Below are 16,529 nucleotides of genomic sequence, written 5' to 3' on the forward strand. Positions count from 1 at the left end.
CAGACGCCTAAGACTGTGTATCCCATAATTCAAATGAAATGACCAGAAAGGGCAAACCTACAAGACAGGGCAGACCAGTGGCTGCCTGTGCCTGGAGGTAGTTACGAGGATTGCTAATGGGCTCAAGAGATCTTTCTGGAGTGATGAAAATATTCTAAATTTGGATTGTGGCGGCTGTTGCACAACTTTGTAAATGTACTAAAAGTCACTGCATCGTACCTTTTAAATGTATGAGTTTTGTTGTATGGTAAGGATACCTCAATAAAGCTATTTTAAAAATGTAAAAGAAGGACTTCCCTGGTGGCAGTGTGGATAAAAATCCGCCTGCCAATGCAGGGGACATGGGTTTGATCCCTGGTGCACATGCCTCAGGGCAACTAAGCTCGTGTGCCACAGCTACTGAGCCTGCATGTTGCAACTACTGAAGCCTGAGCATCTAGAGCCTGTACCCTGCAGCAAGAGAGGCCACTGCAATGAGAAGCCTGCACAGGGCAACTAGGGAGCAGCCTCACTCACCACAACTAGAGAAAGCCCACGTGCAGTAACAAATAATAACCATTATTATGAAAAACTTATAAATTAAAAATGCACAAAAGTAACAATTATAATAGCTTTTACATTATTAATACTACTGCTTGTTTACCTGTATTTTCACAGGCTGATTAAAAAAAATGAGAAGACTTACTAAATTAGAGCATCTAATTATGCATTTCTCTATTTTACTGGAAGAGAAAAATACAGAAATAATGTATTCAGGAAAGGCCAATCTTCGCTTAAGCCATAAATCTGACGAATAGATTATGTAAGACCTTTTATTATTCACCTTCCCTATCCCCTTCACAAGCATGAGTGATGAAAAATAAACTGTACCTTAAGGGCAAAAAGAGTGTTAGTTTTGCAATTTCTATTAAAGAATGGCTTTCTTTAACACCATCTATCTGATTATCTATCCATGAGAGAGCCAAAGTTCAAAGTGTGTGTTTTCTATAAATTTAACTGTTTTAGACCCTTCGGGCATTTCCTTCAGATATACGGTCAACTAGGACAATTGAAACTTCCTTATTATTCTCACAGTCAAGTTCCCATCACAGTCAAGTTCCCACCACAGTTCAGTCTTGATTGCTGAGACCCTTGGTGGTCTCAAGCCGACTCCTTTCTCTTACAGTCTTTCCTGTTCCCCTTTATCCTCTCCGTTAGCATTCTTGCCTTTTCTCAGGTTATCTGACAACTCTGACACCTGCCCTTCTGAGTTAGCCCTTCCTGATGCCTCAGCTCCTAGCTTCATGTGACTGGACATCCTCTTCTTTTCTGCGGGGTGTGGGGTCTCCGCTGCCACTGAGGCACGCCTGACCCAGCTGCTTCTCCGATCTGCCAGACCCAATAATACTGTCATAATAATTACTGCTGCCATTCGTCAGTGCTTTCAAAGCAACACCACAGGTTCTTTGAAAAGTTCCTTTTGAGGATTGTTACTAGCCAACAAGTACACACTGCTATATTTAAAATGGATAACCAACAAGGACCTACTGTATAGCACAGGGAACTCTGCTCAACGTCACGTGGCAGCCTGGATGGGAGGGGAGTGAGGGGAGAATGCATACATGTACACGTGTGGCTGAGTCCCTTCGCTGTTCACCTAAATTAATCGGCTGTTTTGTTGTTTAGTTACCAAACTGTGTATGACTCTTTGTGACCCCATGGAATTAGCTTGCCAGGCTCCTCTGTCCGTGGGATTCTCCAGGAAATACTGGAGTGGGTTGCCATTTCCTTCTCCAGGGGATTTTCTGGACCCAGGGATCGAACAAGGGTCTCCTGCTATACTCCAGTGTAAAATTAAAAGTTAAAAAAAAAAAAAAAAGATTCTTACGGCACCACCTTTTTATCTGAAGAGATCTGACACGCTTTCCCACGTCCATACATCACTACTGTAAGGACGTTTTACTAAATGCGGCTCAGTCTAAGAGACAAGAGGATGTGAGAACTCATAAAGGAGACAGTTACATTAGTTAAGACATATAGTTAAAGAAACAGATGATCTACTTGGCAAGGGTGGGGAAATATATTCTCATACACTACTGGTACAATGGTTAAGCCAAAGAGGGCAAGTTGGCCATGTCTGTTACAATATTAAGGAGGAATCCTCTAGGATACCATTAAGTACATTTTTGGGGGGCAACACAGAATGAGATGGTTGGATTGCATCACTGAATCAATGCACATGAGTTCAAGCAAACTCTGGGAGCTGGTAAAGGACAGGGAAGCCTGGCATGCAGCAGTCAATGGGGTCATAAAGAGTCAGACATGACTTAGTGACTGAACACCAACAACATTTAAATTTAAAAAGTACTTGAGGGACCTCCCTGGTGGTCCAGCGGTTAAAAATCTGCCTTGCAATGCAGAGGACACAGGTGTGAATCCTGCTCAGGGAGCCAAGGCCCCATTTGCCCAGGAGCAACTAAGCCTACTGCTGCAACTACACTCTGGAGCCCAAACACTGCAACTAGGGAATCCGTGCACTGCAATGAAAGATCCAGCCTGATGCAAGAAGATGCTGTGTGTCACAACTAAGACCCAACACTCCAAATAAATACATACGTATTAAAAAAAAAGAAATCTACTGAAGTCAGGGCCCAGTGACATCTCTCCATCAGAAAGTTCACTGTAATACTGTCGAACTGCACAGTGGGCCTGCTAGACTTTATTTCCCATAAAGGCAGAGAGTAAATCTGTTTTCTCCACTGGAACATACGCATTACCTTAAGCAATGCCTAGCACCGAGAAGGCAGGTGTTCAGGACAATCTGGTGAATGAATAAATGAGTGATGATGACTGAAGGGCAGTTTCTGCCTGGACCTCTGTTGGTATTTGGTAAGCCAGGAGCGAACTTTCCATTTGGAATGCTGGTTCCGTGGCCATGCTGCACTCTGGGTCCTAGACCTTCAAGTACCCTTTGCCGATTGTCACAGCAAGTGGCAGAGGAATCTGAATACCCAGAGCAAACCAGCTACAAAACGTGTGACTACAGTTAAAAGCAGCAGCAATGCTGTCATGCTTGTATTGTATGTCAGATTGTGTGTGTGCTCAGTCGTGTCCAACTCTTTGCAACTCCATGGGCTGCAGACCACCAGGCTCCTCTGTCCATGGGATTCTCCAGGCAAGAACACTGGAGTGGGGTGCCATTTCTTTCTCCAGGAGATCTTCCTGACCAGGGATGGAACCAGGTCTCCTGGATTGGCAGGTGGATTCTTTACTATCTGAACCACCAGGGAAGCCCTATTACATTACACAAATATAAAATTTTCCTTTTAATTCATTACTCACCTTGCTGCTGCTGCTAAGTCCCTTTAGTCGTGGCCGACTCTGTGCAACCCCATAGACGGCAGCCCACCAGGCTCCCCCGTCCCTGGGATTCTCCAGGCAAGAACACTGGAGTGGGTTGCCATTTCCTTCTCCATTGTGTGAAAGTGAAGTTGCTCAGTTGCGTCAGACTCGTAGTGACCCCATGGACTGCAGCCTACCAGGCTCCTCCGTCCATGGGATTCTCCAGGCAAGAGTACTGGAGTGGCTTGCTATTGCCTTCTCCATACTCACCTTGGTGTATATATATATTTTTTGCCTTAAGCATAAAAGGTTTAATCTTCAGAGTCACCATCAGGACTTAGAAATGCCCGAGAGTAAAATACCCAGTTTAATCCCAGAGCACAGCTGAACAGTGGTCTGGCCTTATGTCAGTTTTCAGACCTCGAGGAAAACATTCTAAAGAGAAAAAAACCCTATCATACTGAGGTGGTGATAGAAAGAGCCTTTTGAAAGCTAGAAATGACATTACACCATAGGGACACACGAGGGCGCTCTAATCAACTAGCAAAGAGAAACACAGAGCTAGTGAAACCAGGTTGACATTTTAATAATTGTACTGAAACAGGTGAATTAAGTCCTGGTAAAATTATGTTTGTTATTTACAGCAAGCCATCTTCTGTTCCTGATCCAAAGTTTGAGAAGCCAAAAGGATTTTGCAAGTCTTAAAACTGCAGGAAGAATCCACTGTTCTCAGATCCAAGGTAAGGATTAAGCACATCCCTTCCCAAAGGGATATGCTTAAAGGGATGTGTTTTTTAAATTGACCTTGAGGCAGGATTTGCCCCTTTCAAGCCAGTATTTTCTTTCAAATCTACAATTCCACTTGGTGCTTTACCTGTCCTCAGCTGAATGAATCCATTTCTTTGCTCCATCTGCTTTCTTAAGAAAACTGGAGAGTTACAAGTTTGCACCTGTCCATCCCCGCCCAAAGCCAGTAATAATGAAACAGCATTTTGTAAAAAAGGAGCCCAGACCGCTGAAGAAAGTAACTCACGGCCTTATTGAGGTTTTAAATTCATAAATACAACTACAGCATATAATTTTCTCCATCAAATTCAGAGTATAGCATAGAACGAGCGTTTAAGTGACCTTTCTTTCAGATCTTTAACAAGAGAGCAACGGAACTGCAGAAAGTCCTGGATTCTGAGGCAATCAGGCTCGTTTCACTAAGGATTATCAGTCATCTTAAAATCACATTCAAACTTTCGTCTCAGCAAAATTACAAATAATTCCATGTCATTGATCCTTGGGGTCAAATTCAATAGTTAAAATGCAAAGTATTAAAACTTTGAATGCCACGGGTATACTGTGTTTGTATAATACATCCTTATTGACTGAATAAACTAGAGGATTCTCTCCAGCTCTGGAACTATCTACAGGAAGTGTGACAAATGATTTATTTTTGAACCGCTAGTTATTTTATTCACTTTAACGTTCATCTATTTGAATGACTAAATTCCTGGCCATGATGTTTCAAACTTGATTTCTGTCAATGAATTTGGTTTTTTTTTTTGCGGGGGGGGGGGGGCTCCCAAAGTCTTTTGTTAAAGACCCCGGTGAGTTCAATTTTCTATGCTTTGCTGAATTTGGCCATCAGGGTATACCCAATCAGGTTCAATCGATACTAAAAGGAGAATAGGCTCTAAAATGTGCTAGAGGATATGTTTCTAATTTTCCTGTTCTTTTCAAAATTGTCCTGATTAATTGAAGATGAATTTTCCTCAAAAAAAGTTGCCTGATATTACAAAGAAAAAATGAAAGTGTTAGTCACTCTCAGTCATGTCCAGATCTTTGCAATCTCATGGACTGTAGCCCACCAGGCTCCTCTGCCCATGGAATTTTCCAGGCAAGAATACTGGAGTGGGTTGCCATCTCCTATTCCCAGGGGATCTTCCTGACCTAGGCACCGAACCCGCATCTCGAGTTGCCCGCACTGGCAGGTGGATTCTTCATTACTAGCACTACCTGGAAAGCCCAACTGTATGGGAGGCAGGACAAAAAAGAAGTCTAACTTGCTGTCAGTGTTTCTGAAAGATACTCCTGTATTATAAATCATCAAGTACCAAATGAGTTTTAGTTATTAGGTGGATGAACAATAAAGAGGGAAGGAGTATAGATAGAACAATCCCTCTTCCTCTGAGGCATTTTATGGTTCTTAAAGGAAAAAAATGTTCCTACTTTTTCCACGTTTTCACATCTCTAAATAAAGTAAGCAGGAGAATTTTATAAGCAAACCAAAGTATATGTACATTAAACCCTGGCTCTGATACAATCAGCAAATGAGTTGTTATAGGAAAAAACCTGCTTCCCACTTGCCTGCCTTCGCACCACACACATCAACCATGATTTATCTTTTATTGACGACACCTGGTCTGTGTTTCAACCATTCAGGTGCCAAGCTCTTTGGCTTCTCTCAGCTGAACCCTCTTCAAGGAAGGCCCCAGCGCACTTGACCTTCTTATCAGTTCAAGAACTACCTTTCCAAAGGAGCTGTATCTGACTCCCCCACATACCCCCAGTATCCTCTCAATCAGCAAACCCTAAACATGATGACTCCTTTCACCCAGATGGAGGTGAATTATAACTTTTTCATTACTTTGTATCTTCTTCATTAGATTGCATGCTTCTTTAGGACAAGGGTGGTGATTTTCAATTCTGCATTTTGAAATGTTTGGAAAACTGACTCCAAAGCAAATTGACACTCTCAAGGTCTACTGATCTGTGCGTCCTTCTAATAGAAACAGCTTTAGATAGAGACAGTTTTGGAATTGAATCCACCTTTCTTATGTTCTCTGCCATCTCAAAGAACAGCTGACACTGTGCAGAATATATATGCCTGTACCGTGTGTGGGTACATACACACGTACTTTTCAAAAGCATGCTCAAATAATTAAGAGAAACCTTTTGTTTTTCCTCAGAAACTTCAGAAAGTAAAGCCTGACAATACCTGGCTGCAGGAACATGACTTTTAAAGCCTGAGAAACAGCATCTCACACCTTCTCTACTCAAATTATGCTATTACTAATTCCAATTAATTAGTTGGAGTAAGTTAGTTAAATCTGTGCACACTGAGAATTAAATGGCTCAAAACAAAAGCCTGAACAGCTTTCCTATAAGCCAAGCGTCTCAAGTTTTGTGATGCAGAACTTTTCCAGGTATCCTGGCATGCTCCATATAACCTTAGCTCACGCAGTCCCTACAGCTCTAGACTGTAACGCCAGTTAACACTTCCTCTCAGCCCATCTTATACAGAATTTAAGACTCAAACCATCCAAGATCACACTCTGACTTCGACCTCCTTTGAGTGATCAAGGGAAGTTAGGGGTCTATAACAGAGAATTAAATAAGAGATTAAGATCGGCCTAGAATTTTCTAAACTCTGTTCATGTTACCAAACCTTCTCAACAACTGTAAAAAGGAACGCTTCAAGTATCAATCCCGTGGAAAGAAGTGTACCAATTATAACACTCACGTGGCAGGCGGGAAACAAATCAAACCTGGTTCATAAAGTCCAACCTTGGTTCGTTTGTGAAGAAAGGTGACAAGATTCAATCTCTTATCTAACCAAAAGGGCCGCGCCAAGGGATGAATTGCATCTAGCAGTTGTGAAGGGTCTGCGTTGGAATTCAAACTCAACAACAAACATCAGCTTTCCTTGGTCCACTCCACCTTCTAGTTTCCTGCCACCCCTCGTCCGCGACGGTTCCCTTCCCAAGGTGGAAACGACGAATTCCAAAAGGATATGCCCTCCGATCTAAGAGCAGAGACTCACCAGTTTCATGCTGGACTTTTGGCTGGTAAGGAGCAGTTCCTCGACTTCTCAAACCCAGAAAGCGTCTTCCGGTTCAATCTCCACGACGGGCCCGCCGAGAGCATCGCGGGACATGCAGTCTTTTTTCCCCCTTCGCTCCTTCCCGGTGCATCATGGGAAATGTAGTCATCTCTCCGTGCATCATGGGAACCGTGGTCATCTTTCCTTTTCCTCTCCTCTTAGAACGCCTCCTTCCGTCAGCTCAAATTCATCCGCGCCGCCAATTCATCCTGCCTCTTCACCCCAGCATGATATCATGTCCCTCATCTGGGCCCAGAATCCATGGTATGCTGGGATGTGTAGTCCCTACGGCTCTGGCGCCCCTTTCCCCTCCTCCCTGTGGGAAGGCGCACTGGCGCGGTACTTGCCGGGAGCTGTAGTTCCTTGGGGCCTCGGGACGCAGAGTCCCGCACCTTTACTCAAGGGAGACAAAAACTACAACTCCCAGGGCCGCCCGGTGGCAGCAGGTGGGAGCGGGGCTGTTGATATCAATATGGCGGTTGTCAGCCAGACAAAGACAGTCAGTCTGATGTGATTGAGACAAGGGAGGTTTTTCAGGGGGAGACTGGGAGATAGGGGCCTCCCCTCCCCCTTCTCCTCTTCCTGCGCCGGCCTCAACCCCTCCCCAGACCCCTCCCGACGGGCGCCCCACGCGGAAGACACCCCTCCCCCTCCCGCTTTCCCCTCCTCCCTACCTCAGACCTCAGCCCTTCGTACCGGGACGTTGGGGAGGGGGCTGTGCCGGGCGGAGAGAACTCAGCAAGCATTCTGAGGTGAGTCGAGTGGTTTGGAAGCCTCAAGTCTCTCCAGTCTCTTTCCTCACTTCTTTCTCTTCACTTTTTTTTTGGGGGGGGGCGGTGTTGGGGGGAGTAAGTGAGTGGACTGGGGATGAGTGTCTTAAGCGGCCCAACTGAGAGGTAGGAGGAAGCGTGGGGTTTCGCGGGGGTGACCCGAACGCAGGGTCTGGGGTGGGGCAGTTTGTGGGGGCAGTAATTGAAAGGCGTCGGGTGCTCCCAACTCTTTTCTCCTGGTTGCCTCCCCAGTGGGCGGAAGGTTTGAATCCTGGAGGTGGGGTCTCCAGTTTGGAGTTTGGGAAACTGTGAGGGGAATTTGAGGTGCGTGGGTTTGTTTGGGGTGCAGAGCTGTGTTTGAAACTGGGTGACGTGCACTCGGGCGATGGGTTAGCCTTGAATAAATGTCTCAGGAGAGGAAGTTCGAGAGCCGGAGTCGGAGCTGTTAGCTGGGCCTGGGCGGAGAGGCGTGCGCGAGGTGCGGCTCCGGGACCTCTGGGCTAGCGGAGCGGCGCGGGGTGGCCTCGGGGAGCAACTCGTTTGTGTCCCATCGGCGGCTCACACTCCTCCCCGTCTCCCGGGACCAGCTCCACCGCAAACTCAGGGCAGGCGCCTCGGAGAGATGAGGTGCGGTGGAGATGGCTTTTTGCATCCTTAAGTCGGTAGCTAGGTGGGAAAGGAAGAGTGTTCTTAATATTTTATTCCGGAACCGTGTTTTGGTTACACTATTGGGGCTACTTGGAAAGGAGTCCTCCACCCATCCTCACCCCGAAACAGTAGGTCTCCTTGGTCGTCTTCACCTTCCATAGATGAAACATTACTTAAGATTCGGGGGCGGAGGGGTGGGGGTCGGGAGTGCCCACTTCTGTACGCGACCCTGTGTGTCTGCTGAAGACACGGAATGACTGTTGTGTATCCTGTGGTTGGGTGACTTATTTTCGTAGTAGGAAAAACTGTTGGAAATTGTTGAGGGGGGTGCGTGGGGACTCGCTAAAAGGCGCAGCTTGTATTTTTCTTCTACCCCACCCTGTTCTGTCTCGCATTTGGCTGAAAGCTGGTATGGAAGCGAGAGGAAACATTGGGTGAGTGAAGGGGAGAATGCAGTTGGCATTACAAATACTATACTATGTAAAGTTGAATGATGGTTTAGAGTGATTACCGTTTTTATTTACCCTGAAGCTTTAAAAATCTTACGTATCATGTAGGGTAGAGTGATGTAACTAGTTAATTTCTCTGGGATCCTGCAGGTGTAGAAACCTCTGCCATCTCTCTCTCTCTGCCTGCCTGCCTGCTCTCCCTCCCTCTCTTCCGTGCTTCGTTTCTGTTCTGGCATGGTACATTTCTCTTCTTTGATGGACATGCTGCCTCCTATGCCTGTTTCTTTAGTTGGTTCTATGTGGTTGTGCTTTTAGTGGTTTTGCTGTAAGATGCATCTTTCGATGAAGAGGACCTGCATTTGGTTTTAATTTGCATTTATTTCGCAGGTAATTATCACATCAAGATTGTAGTGCTTTGCGTTAAACTTATTTTAAAATTGCACAGCTGAGTTAGATCTAGTTGAATTAAGTGTGTAAGTTGAGGTTGGGAAATTTGAATTCTGATTTTTTTTCCCCCGAATTTCAATTGGAGTTACAAAGGGAAGAGGATTGCAACATCTCTTGTTTCTCACAGTCTTTAATATTTAAAAACATTACACTAGAAGAATTAACATAATATAATTTGTACTTATTTCACCCGGAAATGTAAGTTTTTCAATAACCATTCTTTTGTCATATATTTTTAGTATAATGGAGTTTTAAATAAATCGGCATAATTTGTCTTTTCGACTGCTGAGAATTTAATGTATTTACATATTTGGCTTATCAATTCTTGAACCTATCAGTAAAGGACCTTAGATACTCTAAAAACTGGAAGCTACACGGTGTGTAATTATATGGTATGTTTTATAACCTGTGATTTGAAATTTCTGTGGTTGGTCATTTACACAGATAAGCTGACTTATAAGTATGAGGTAGCATATTTATTTAGATTGACCTGAATAGAAAAAAAGATTATTTTTTTTCTAAATCTCAAACTTAGGATATACAATGTGTTGATACAAAGCTGAGGTTTTAGTTTGTTATTAACTAGAATTTCCAGAATTATTTGTTTTAATCTTATATTTTAGCCTGAAATATTACCTTTACAAAACCTGGAGAAATATCCTATATAACTCCATATAACAGTGTTTTTCTGCTGAAAGATATTCTACTAAACAGTGTTTTTAAGTGTTCAATGATTATTTTATAAATATAAAAGCTAAAATGTTTGTTTAGAGTTGGAAAACTTTGAAATATAAGAATATATTCCCTCCCCCCTACCCTCACTTCAGATTTTGTTTTATTCTATGGAAATGCAAAGTTACTTACTGAGAAAAGCATTCATTAAACTTTTTCTGACTAGTGGTTTGGTTGAAGCCAAATATATTCCTTGCAATGGATGGGGTGATTCTGTTGCATTTCAGGCACTGAGCAGTAAAATGATGTAAAGCCTTTACTGCAGGTTAAAGCATAAAACATTCTCAGCATGTGGAAGTCATATGGTTTACGAAAAAAGTAGAAAATCAGGGCATTGGTCCCTGTCCAGCTTAAAATTTCATCCGGTAACTGTGAAAGAGACACATTTATTTAATATGATTGCTTCTAAAAATGTTGCCTGTATAATGAGAAGTTGAAAATTCAAGCTGTTTTTAACCAATCTGTTGCTAGTTTAGTGTACAGCGTGCTGTGAATACTGTGGTTGCAAATGTGCACCAAGGAGCCTTTAGGGGTCAGCTTTATCTCAGTGTCTTTAGTGAGGCTTCATTTTTCACTGCTGTCTGAATAAATTTCAGTCTTCTTAGCACAGATCTTAGTTGAAGCATCTAATAGAAACTTAGTAGCTCAGTATTGGTAAGTTACAAATATATTGCAACAAACCTTTCCTTGTTTCATGGTTTGAAAAAAGAAGAAGTAACCAGTTTATGGCAGTTTTTGTAGCAAGTATTGATTGGATGGCATTTCTTGTTCCTGAAGATGTTAAATACACTGTTCATTTTGTTCATTTTGGATCTTTTGATTATTATAGTGAGTCCATCCCACTTTTACTGTTTCTGGTGGTCTCTGTGTTTCCTGTAAAACCATGTTTGCTTTTTCTCTTCATTTCTTTGCAGTTCTTCTGGTATTTTTGTATGCAGATCTTTAAACTTGACTTATTTTTCTTGAGTATTAGAAATTTATCCTAGGATGTCACGTTTCATAAGTGAAAATTGGTATACTCCTCAACTTTTAAAAAAGGTTAACATTTATAGATAAACTTTAACAAGCCCAATGCAAGTGTGCTGGATTTTTTCGTTTTGTGTATCTGTTTTATTTAGAGTTTTTTTTTTTACTTCCAGGTTTAATTTTATAGCTCCCTTTGCTGTTTGGCTAGATTATTCTTTTAACTGTTGGCATTTACTTCTCAATTTACTAGAACTTTACAAAAAAGCTCTTTGAGTGGAAATCACAGCTTGTCTGTAGTGTCATATATGTACATTCAGGTATATAAATCACAGCTTGTCTGAAGTGTCATATATGTACATTCACATATATGAAGCAACTTTATGTTTGTTTTTGTATGAAATTGGTATATACCTATCAGACATACAACCCATAAAAAAGAAATCTGAACCACAAGTAACAAGAAGCTTTAAAAACTCAAGCTTGAAATCAGAGTTTGCACCACCACATTATAGAAGTTATGGAGATTTTTAGTATTACTGCAAATCGTGATTTTTGCGGATTCTACCAAAGTCTGCATTTTTCCAAAAGAAAGCTAGTGGTATTGAAAATTTTCTCAAAATAATATTAAGTAATATGTGATTAAATTCCTGGATGCAGCACCCCCCTCTCCCCGCCATCCCATTATTTACTGGTCTTAGGTATCATCCTAAGTAAAAAATACAAAGATTTTTTTTCTGAGTGATTCAGTCATGTAAAACTTTTAGAGTGAGCCTATTTAAATATGACCCAATGTTTTAGATAACTTGTTTTTGTTGATCTTAGATGAAATGAATTGGAAATTGACTAACATTGTTTTGGACACTTTCCAAGAGCATTTAGTTACTGGAAGGGCCTGGCTTTAGTGTTGTTTTTACCTTACAGTGGTAATAAGGTTGAAGTTATAGTAAGTTTTTTCAGTACATTTTTTTCATTGTACGTTATAGTACATTTGTACATTATAGTACATTTTTTCAAAATGTGATATTTTACAGATCCTTGACTTAGACTATAAAAATAGTGGGGTTTTTTTTGTTTTGTTTATTTGCATTTATAGACAGAAGAGAAAAAATATAATTGATTTAACTTGGAAGTTATGAGTTGTTTTACTTTTTTTGAATCTCAGGAGTTGTCTGCAGGCCCCTTCTAAGTGATAAAATGATACTGATCCATTTAAAGGGTGTTTAGATTTTCCTTAAATTTAGAGTGCTAAATATAAGAATGTTTGCTAAATCTCACATACTCTGTAGCTTCTCTGTCCATGTTCAGTGATGGTCTGCATGTGGTTTTATGGCTGTCTTTACTGTCTGCGTATTAAACAATTAGTGTGAAGTTGCCAGGTGGCAGTAATTTTAAGTTATATAGTTAAATTTTTAAGAGAGGATAAAGTCAGATGCTGTGCTGTTGTTGAGAAGAGGATGATTTAATACTAAACCTTTCTGCTTTAAGATTTTGGTAAAGTAACAGGATCATGAAAATGTGCAGCTTTTGGTTTGGGCCTGGTCAGTGAAGGCTTAGACTCATCCTCACTCTCCCTTTCCCAATCATGAAGTCAGGCTGAATTTTTCTCCTTTGTATCTGTCTATTCACTTGTTTTCATTCTGTTGCTATTCCATTAATTCAGGTCTTCGTCCTTTCTGTCTTTCCACATCCCTCTCTTAACTCAGCTTCAGGTTTCCGGTTTTTTTTTTTTTTTTTTTTTTCTCTTTCATCTTTATACACTCCCACCTGAGAGATCTTGCTAAAAGAAAATGTGAATTTGCTTGTTAGTCATACTTGGCTCTGAGAAGGCAATGGCACCCCACTCCAGTACTCTTGCCTGGAAAATCCCATGGACGGAGGAGCCTGGTAGGCTGCAGTCCATGGGGTCGCTAAGAGTCGGACACAACTGTGCAACTTCACTTTTACTTTTCGCTTTCATGCATTGGAGAAGGAAATGGCAACCCACTCCAGTGTTCTTGCATAGAGAATCCCAGGGATGGTGGAGCCTGATGGGCTGCTGTCTATGGGGTCCCACAGAGTCGGACACAACTGAAGTGACTTAGCAGCAGCAGCAGCAGCATACTTGGCTTATAATCCTTAATTGGTTCCTTAGCCCTCAGGTAAAGGCATATTATCATTCCACCTGTTCCAAATCTTGACTCTGCCCCATCTTAGCTGTGTGACCTTCAGTTCAGTCCAGTTCAGTCACTCAGTCATGTCCGACTCTTTGTGACCCCATGAATCGCAGCATGCCAGGCCTCCCTGTCCATCACCAGCTCCCGGAGTTCACTCAGACTCACATCCATTGAGTCGGTGATGCCATCCAGCCATCTCATCCTCTGTCGTCCCCTTCTCCTCCTGCCCCCAATCCCTCCCAGCATCCGAGTCTTTTCTAATGAGTCAACTCTTTGCATGACGTGGCCAAAGTACTGGAGTTTCAGCTTCAGCATCATTCCTTCCAAAGAAATCAGGGCTGATCGATCTCCTTCAGAATGGACTGGTTGGATCTCCTGCAGTCCAAGGGACTCTCAGGAGTCTTCTCCAACACCGCAGTTCAAAAGCATCAATTCTTTGGCGCTCAGCTTTCTTCACAGTCCAACTCTCACATCCATACATGACCACTGGAAAAACCATAGCCTTGACTAGATGGACCTTTGTTGGCAAAGTAATGTCTCCTCTTTTCAATATGCTATCTGGGTTGGTCATAACTTTTCCTCCAAGGAGTGTGACCTTAGGCAGATCATTTAATCTGTGCTTCAGTTTTCTCACCTGTTGAATGGGAAGAAATAGTCCTTACTTCATAGGATTATTGTGAGCTCTTGGAATGATGTCGACATATGGTAAATGTTAACTATATCGTATTATACCAGATATTTTATGCTTCTGTTCCTGCCTTATATTTTATCATTACCAATCCCAGACCCTATAGGCCTTAGCAATCGATGCCAAACGAACCTCTTCAGCATACACAGGGTTGGGTGTTCATTTGTGAGAGCTGCAGCTGTTAGTAATGTCTTCAGAAGTAAAGAATTGTGACTTTTAAAGTATTATTGCTGTGTTTATGCTTCCATAGTCTGTTGCTGTAACTTCTGTTTTTTCTCTCAAAATAAAAAGTAGTTTTAGTTAAACTATAGCCTAATTCAGGGTACAACTTTAAAATTCACTTTCCTAGCCCCATTAATACATGCTTAAGTTTCTAACGTAAATTTCCCCCTGTTAATCTGACTTGTTGTCTCATAACTTCAGTAAAGACCTATTAACTTTGTGTAGTTTTCTTCCACTTTCCCCCTCTGTTCCACCCCCCGAAATCTGAATTCTTGTTCCATTTCAGGTCATGTATTTTCTTCACATTGCAATTGGGACAGTTGAATACTTGCTTTATATGATCTGGAAGCCACGTTTTAGACAGACATCTGTTTCATTTACCTGCTGATGTTTATGCTTGAGGTTGGGTGGCTCCCCTGCTTCAAGTTGATTTTCCAAAGTGGTAGATGGTGCATATATGGTGATTTGTATCTGTATCCCATTTCTCTCAAGGAGGAGAAAGGATGGCTTGTATTTACCAAACTGAGTCTCGTAAGGATAAATGTTACCCAAAATCATTGTCTGGAGGACACAGGGTGGCAGCTAAGGTGTCAGGTCAGACTTTAGAATGTAATTTTTGTAGGAGGCTATATTATGACTGTAGTTGGCAGCCACCAATTTAGCCAGCATTTGCCTTCATGGAACATAATTGTTAACTATGGGGAACTTGAAAGTAGCTATTCTAAGTATTAACTTTATCTGGTTGAAAATCCATTTTCTGGAATCAAAGGTAGCCAGCCTATGTTTAGTTTTATATTATAGGTGTTTAGAGCCATTCGGGACAGCAATAGTTGTACACTTCGTTGTCTGAGGAAGACCTCTCTGTAAAGATGGCATGATCTTCTTTGGAATGCTGTGTCCTGCTTTTCGGTAAACTCACTTTGCTTCAGATGTGCAAGTTCTAAGGTTAAATATAAATTTGTTTTTGAGTTTTCTTCCCCCCTCAGAAAAAGTTTCTTCCTTCAATAAAATGTAATAATTTAAAAAATATTGAAAAAAAAATATTGGTTGCATTTTAATGCAACACAAGCATCATCAGCCGACTTGATCATCTTTGGTTAAACAAGATATTGTTGATGACTGCCAGCGATTGGTTACTTCTCATTTTATGTTTCTTAGTTGACAGCATTTCAGTTAAGTGCCTTTACTCTATTACTGACAGTGAAAGTTTGTATTACCTGATTAGGTCTCAGTTTTCCAGTCTGTTGAATAGGGGATTTAGGTTAATTTTTTAAATATATATAGTATTTTTGTTGTCACTGATTGAAAGCTATTTGTTTACTTGTTTTTAATCTTTAAAAATAAAGATTTAAATTGCAGGTTCATGGGCAGTTGAAACAGAGAGAGGTCCCAGTACCTCTCACTCAGTTACCCCTAGTGGTTACATCTTACATAACTTTTGCGGAGTATTAAAACCAGGAAATTGACATTGGTACTGTGTGTGTGAGTGTGTGTGTGTGTGTGTAGGTCTTTGCCATTTTATCACACATGTGGATTCTGTAATCACCACCACAGTCAAGATGCAGAACTCTTCTGTCACTCCAGAGATTGAATGATCCCTCTTTATTCGTAAATTTTGTTGTTTTGTCAGTATAACTAAGAAGAAACATACCAATTATCTTGCCTTTTGTAGTTTGGAAGTTCTTTTGGCATATCTTGAAAGTTTTTATGGAAAATTCCAATTAAACGTTCTTATAAGAATTTTAAAATTGGCAAGCTTTTCTTAATTGAAGATTTTTAATATCAGTACCTGTTAAACTTTTTAGTAAAAGGTAACAGTAATATTAAAAATTTCTATAAATTAAAAATTTCTATAAATCAAATGTGTATGATTTAAATGCATTCAAGGCTTAAGTGATATTTCTTGCCACAGAGGATGTATGCTAGAATCAGTATTAGGTGAACAAAATCAGTTATTCTAACGTTAGTCTAGTCTTTGACAGTGTTGATGCAAACTTGTTGGATTAATTGATTATGAGCTCATGTTTCAGTTTTATTTGGATTTGTTACAAGGGAATTCTCTTCAAAGAAGGTTCAAAAATTGTTTTCAGAGAAAATACCTTTAGAAGGAAAAAAGTGGTAAAGATACTTTTATTAGTCCAGGTATAAGAAAGAACCATAACCATTAGGTTAAAGACTAGTTAAGGAGCTGTCCTTTGCCTCCCCTTTATCAGCTGTGTGAGTTATAAAGCCTGTCTTCAAAAATGAGGCTGTTAATCCAGC

The 16,529-nt window shown here is 41.2% G+C and overlaps 2 protein-coding genes across 19 annotated transcripts in view; one reads left to right on the plus strand and one right to left on the minus strand.

Annotated features, from left to right (window-relative positions):
• Positions 1–7,228, minus strand: part of INTS9 (integrator complex subunit 9) — a 143,824-nt gene extending 136,596 nt beyond the window's left edge. For both annotated transcript variants that reach the window (XM_004004441.6, XM_060409571.1), the window contains exon 1: positions 7,133–7,228. In XM_004004441.6, coding sequence (XP_004004490.1) covers positions 7,133–7,141 — 9 coding nt within the window. In that variant the 5' untranslated portion in view covers positions 7,142–7,228. The remainder of the gene's footprint in view (positions 1–7,132) is intronic.
• A 424-nt stretch (positions 7,229–7,652) lies between these two features.
• HMBOX1 (homeobox containing 1) overlaps positions 7,653–16,529 on the plus strand; it is a 208,958-nt gene continuing 200,081 nt past the window's right edge. For 16 of the 17 annotated variants that reach the window (XM_042243534.2, XM_060409573.1, XM_060409576.1 and 13 more), the window contains exon 1: positions 7,653–7,944. The gene's annotated coding sequence lies outside the window, so the exon portion shown is untranslated. Of the gene's footprint in view, positions 8,590–16,529 lie in introns of all 17 variants that reach the window. The other variant, XM_060409575.1, reaches the window with a different exon arrangement.

Source organism: Ovis aries, chromosome 2 (genome assembly GCF_016772045.2).
Source record: "Ovis aries strain OAR_USU_Benz2616 breed Rambouillet chromosome 2, ARS-UI_Ramb_v3.0, whole genome shotgun sequence".
Lineage (NCBI taxonomy): Eukaryota > Metazoa > Chordata > Mammalia > Artiodactyla > Bovidae > Ovis > Ovis aries.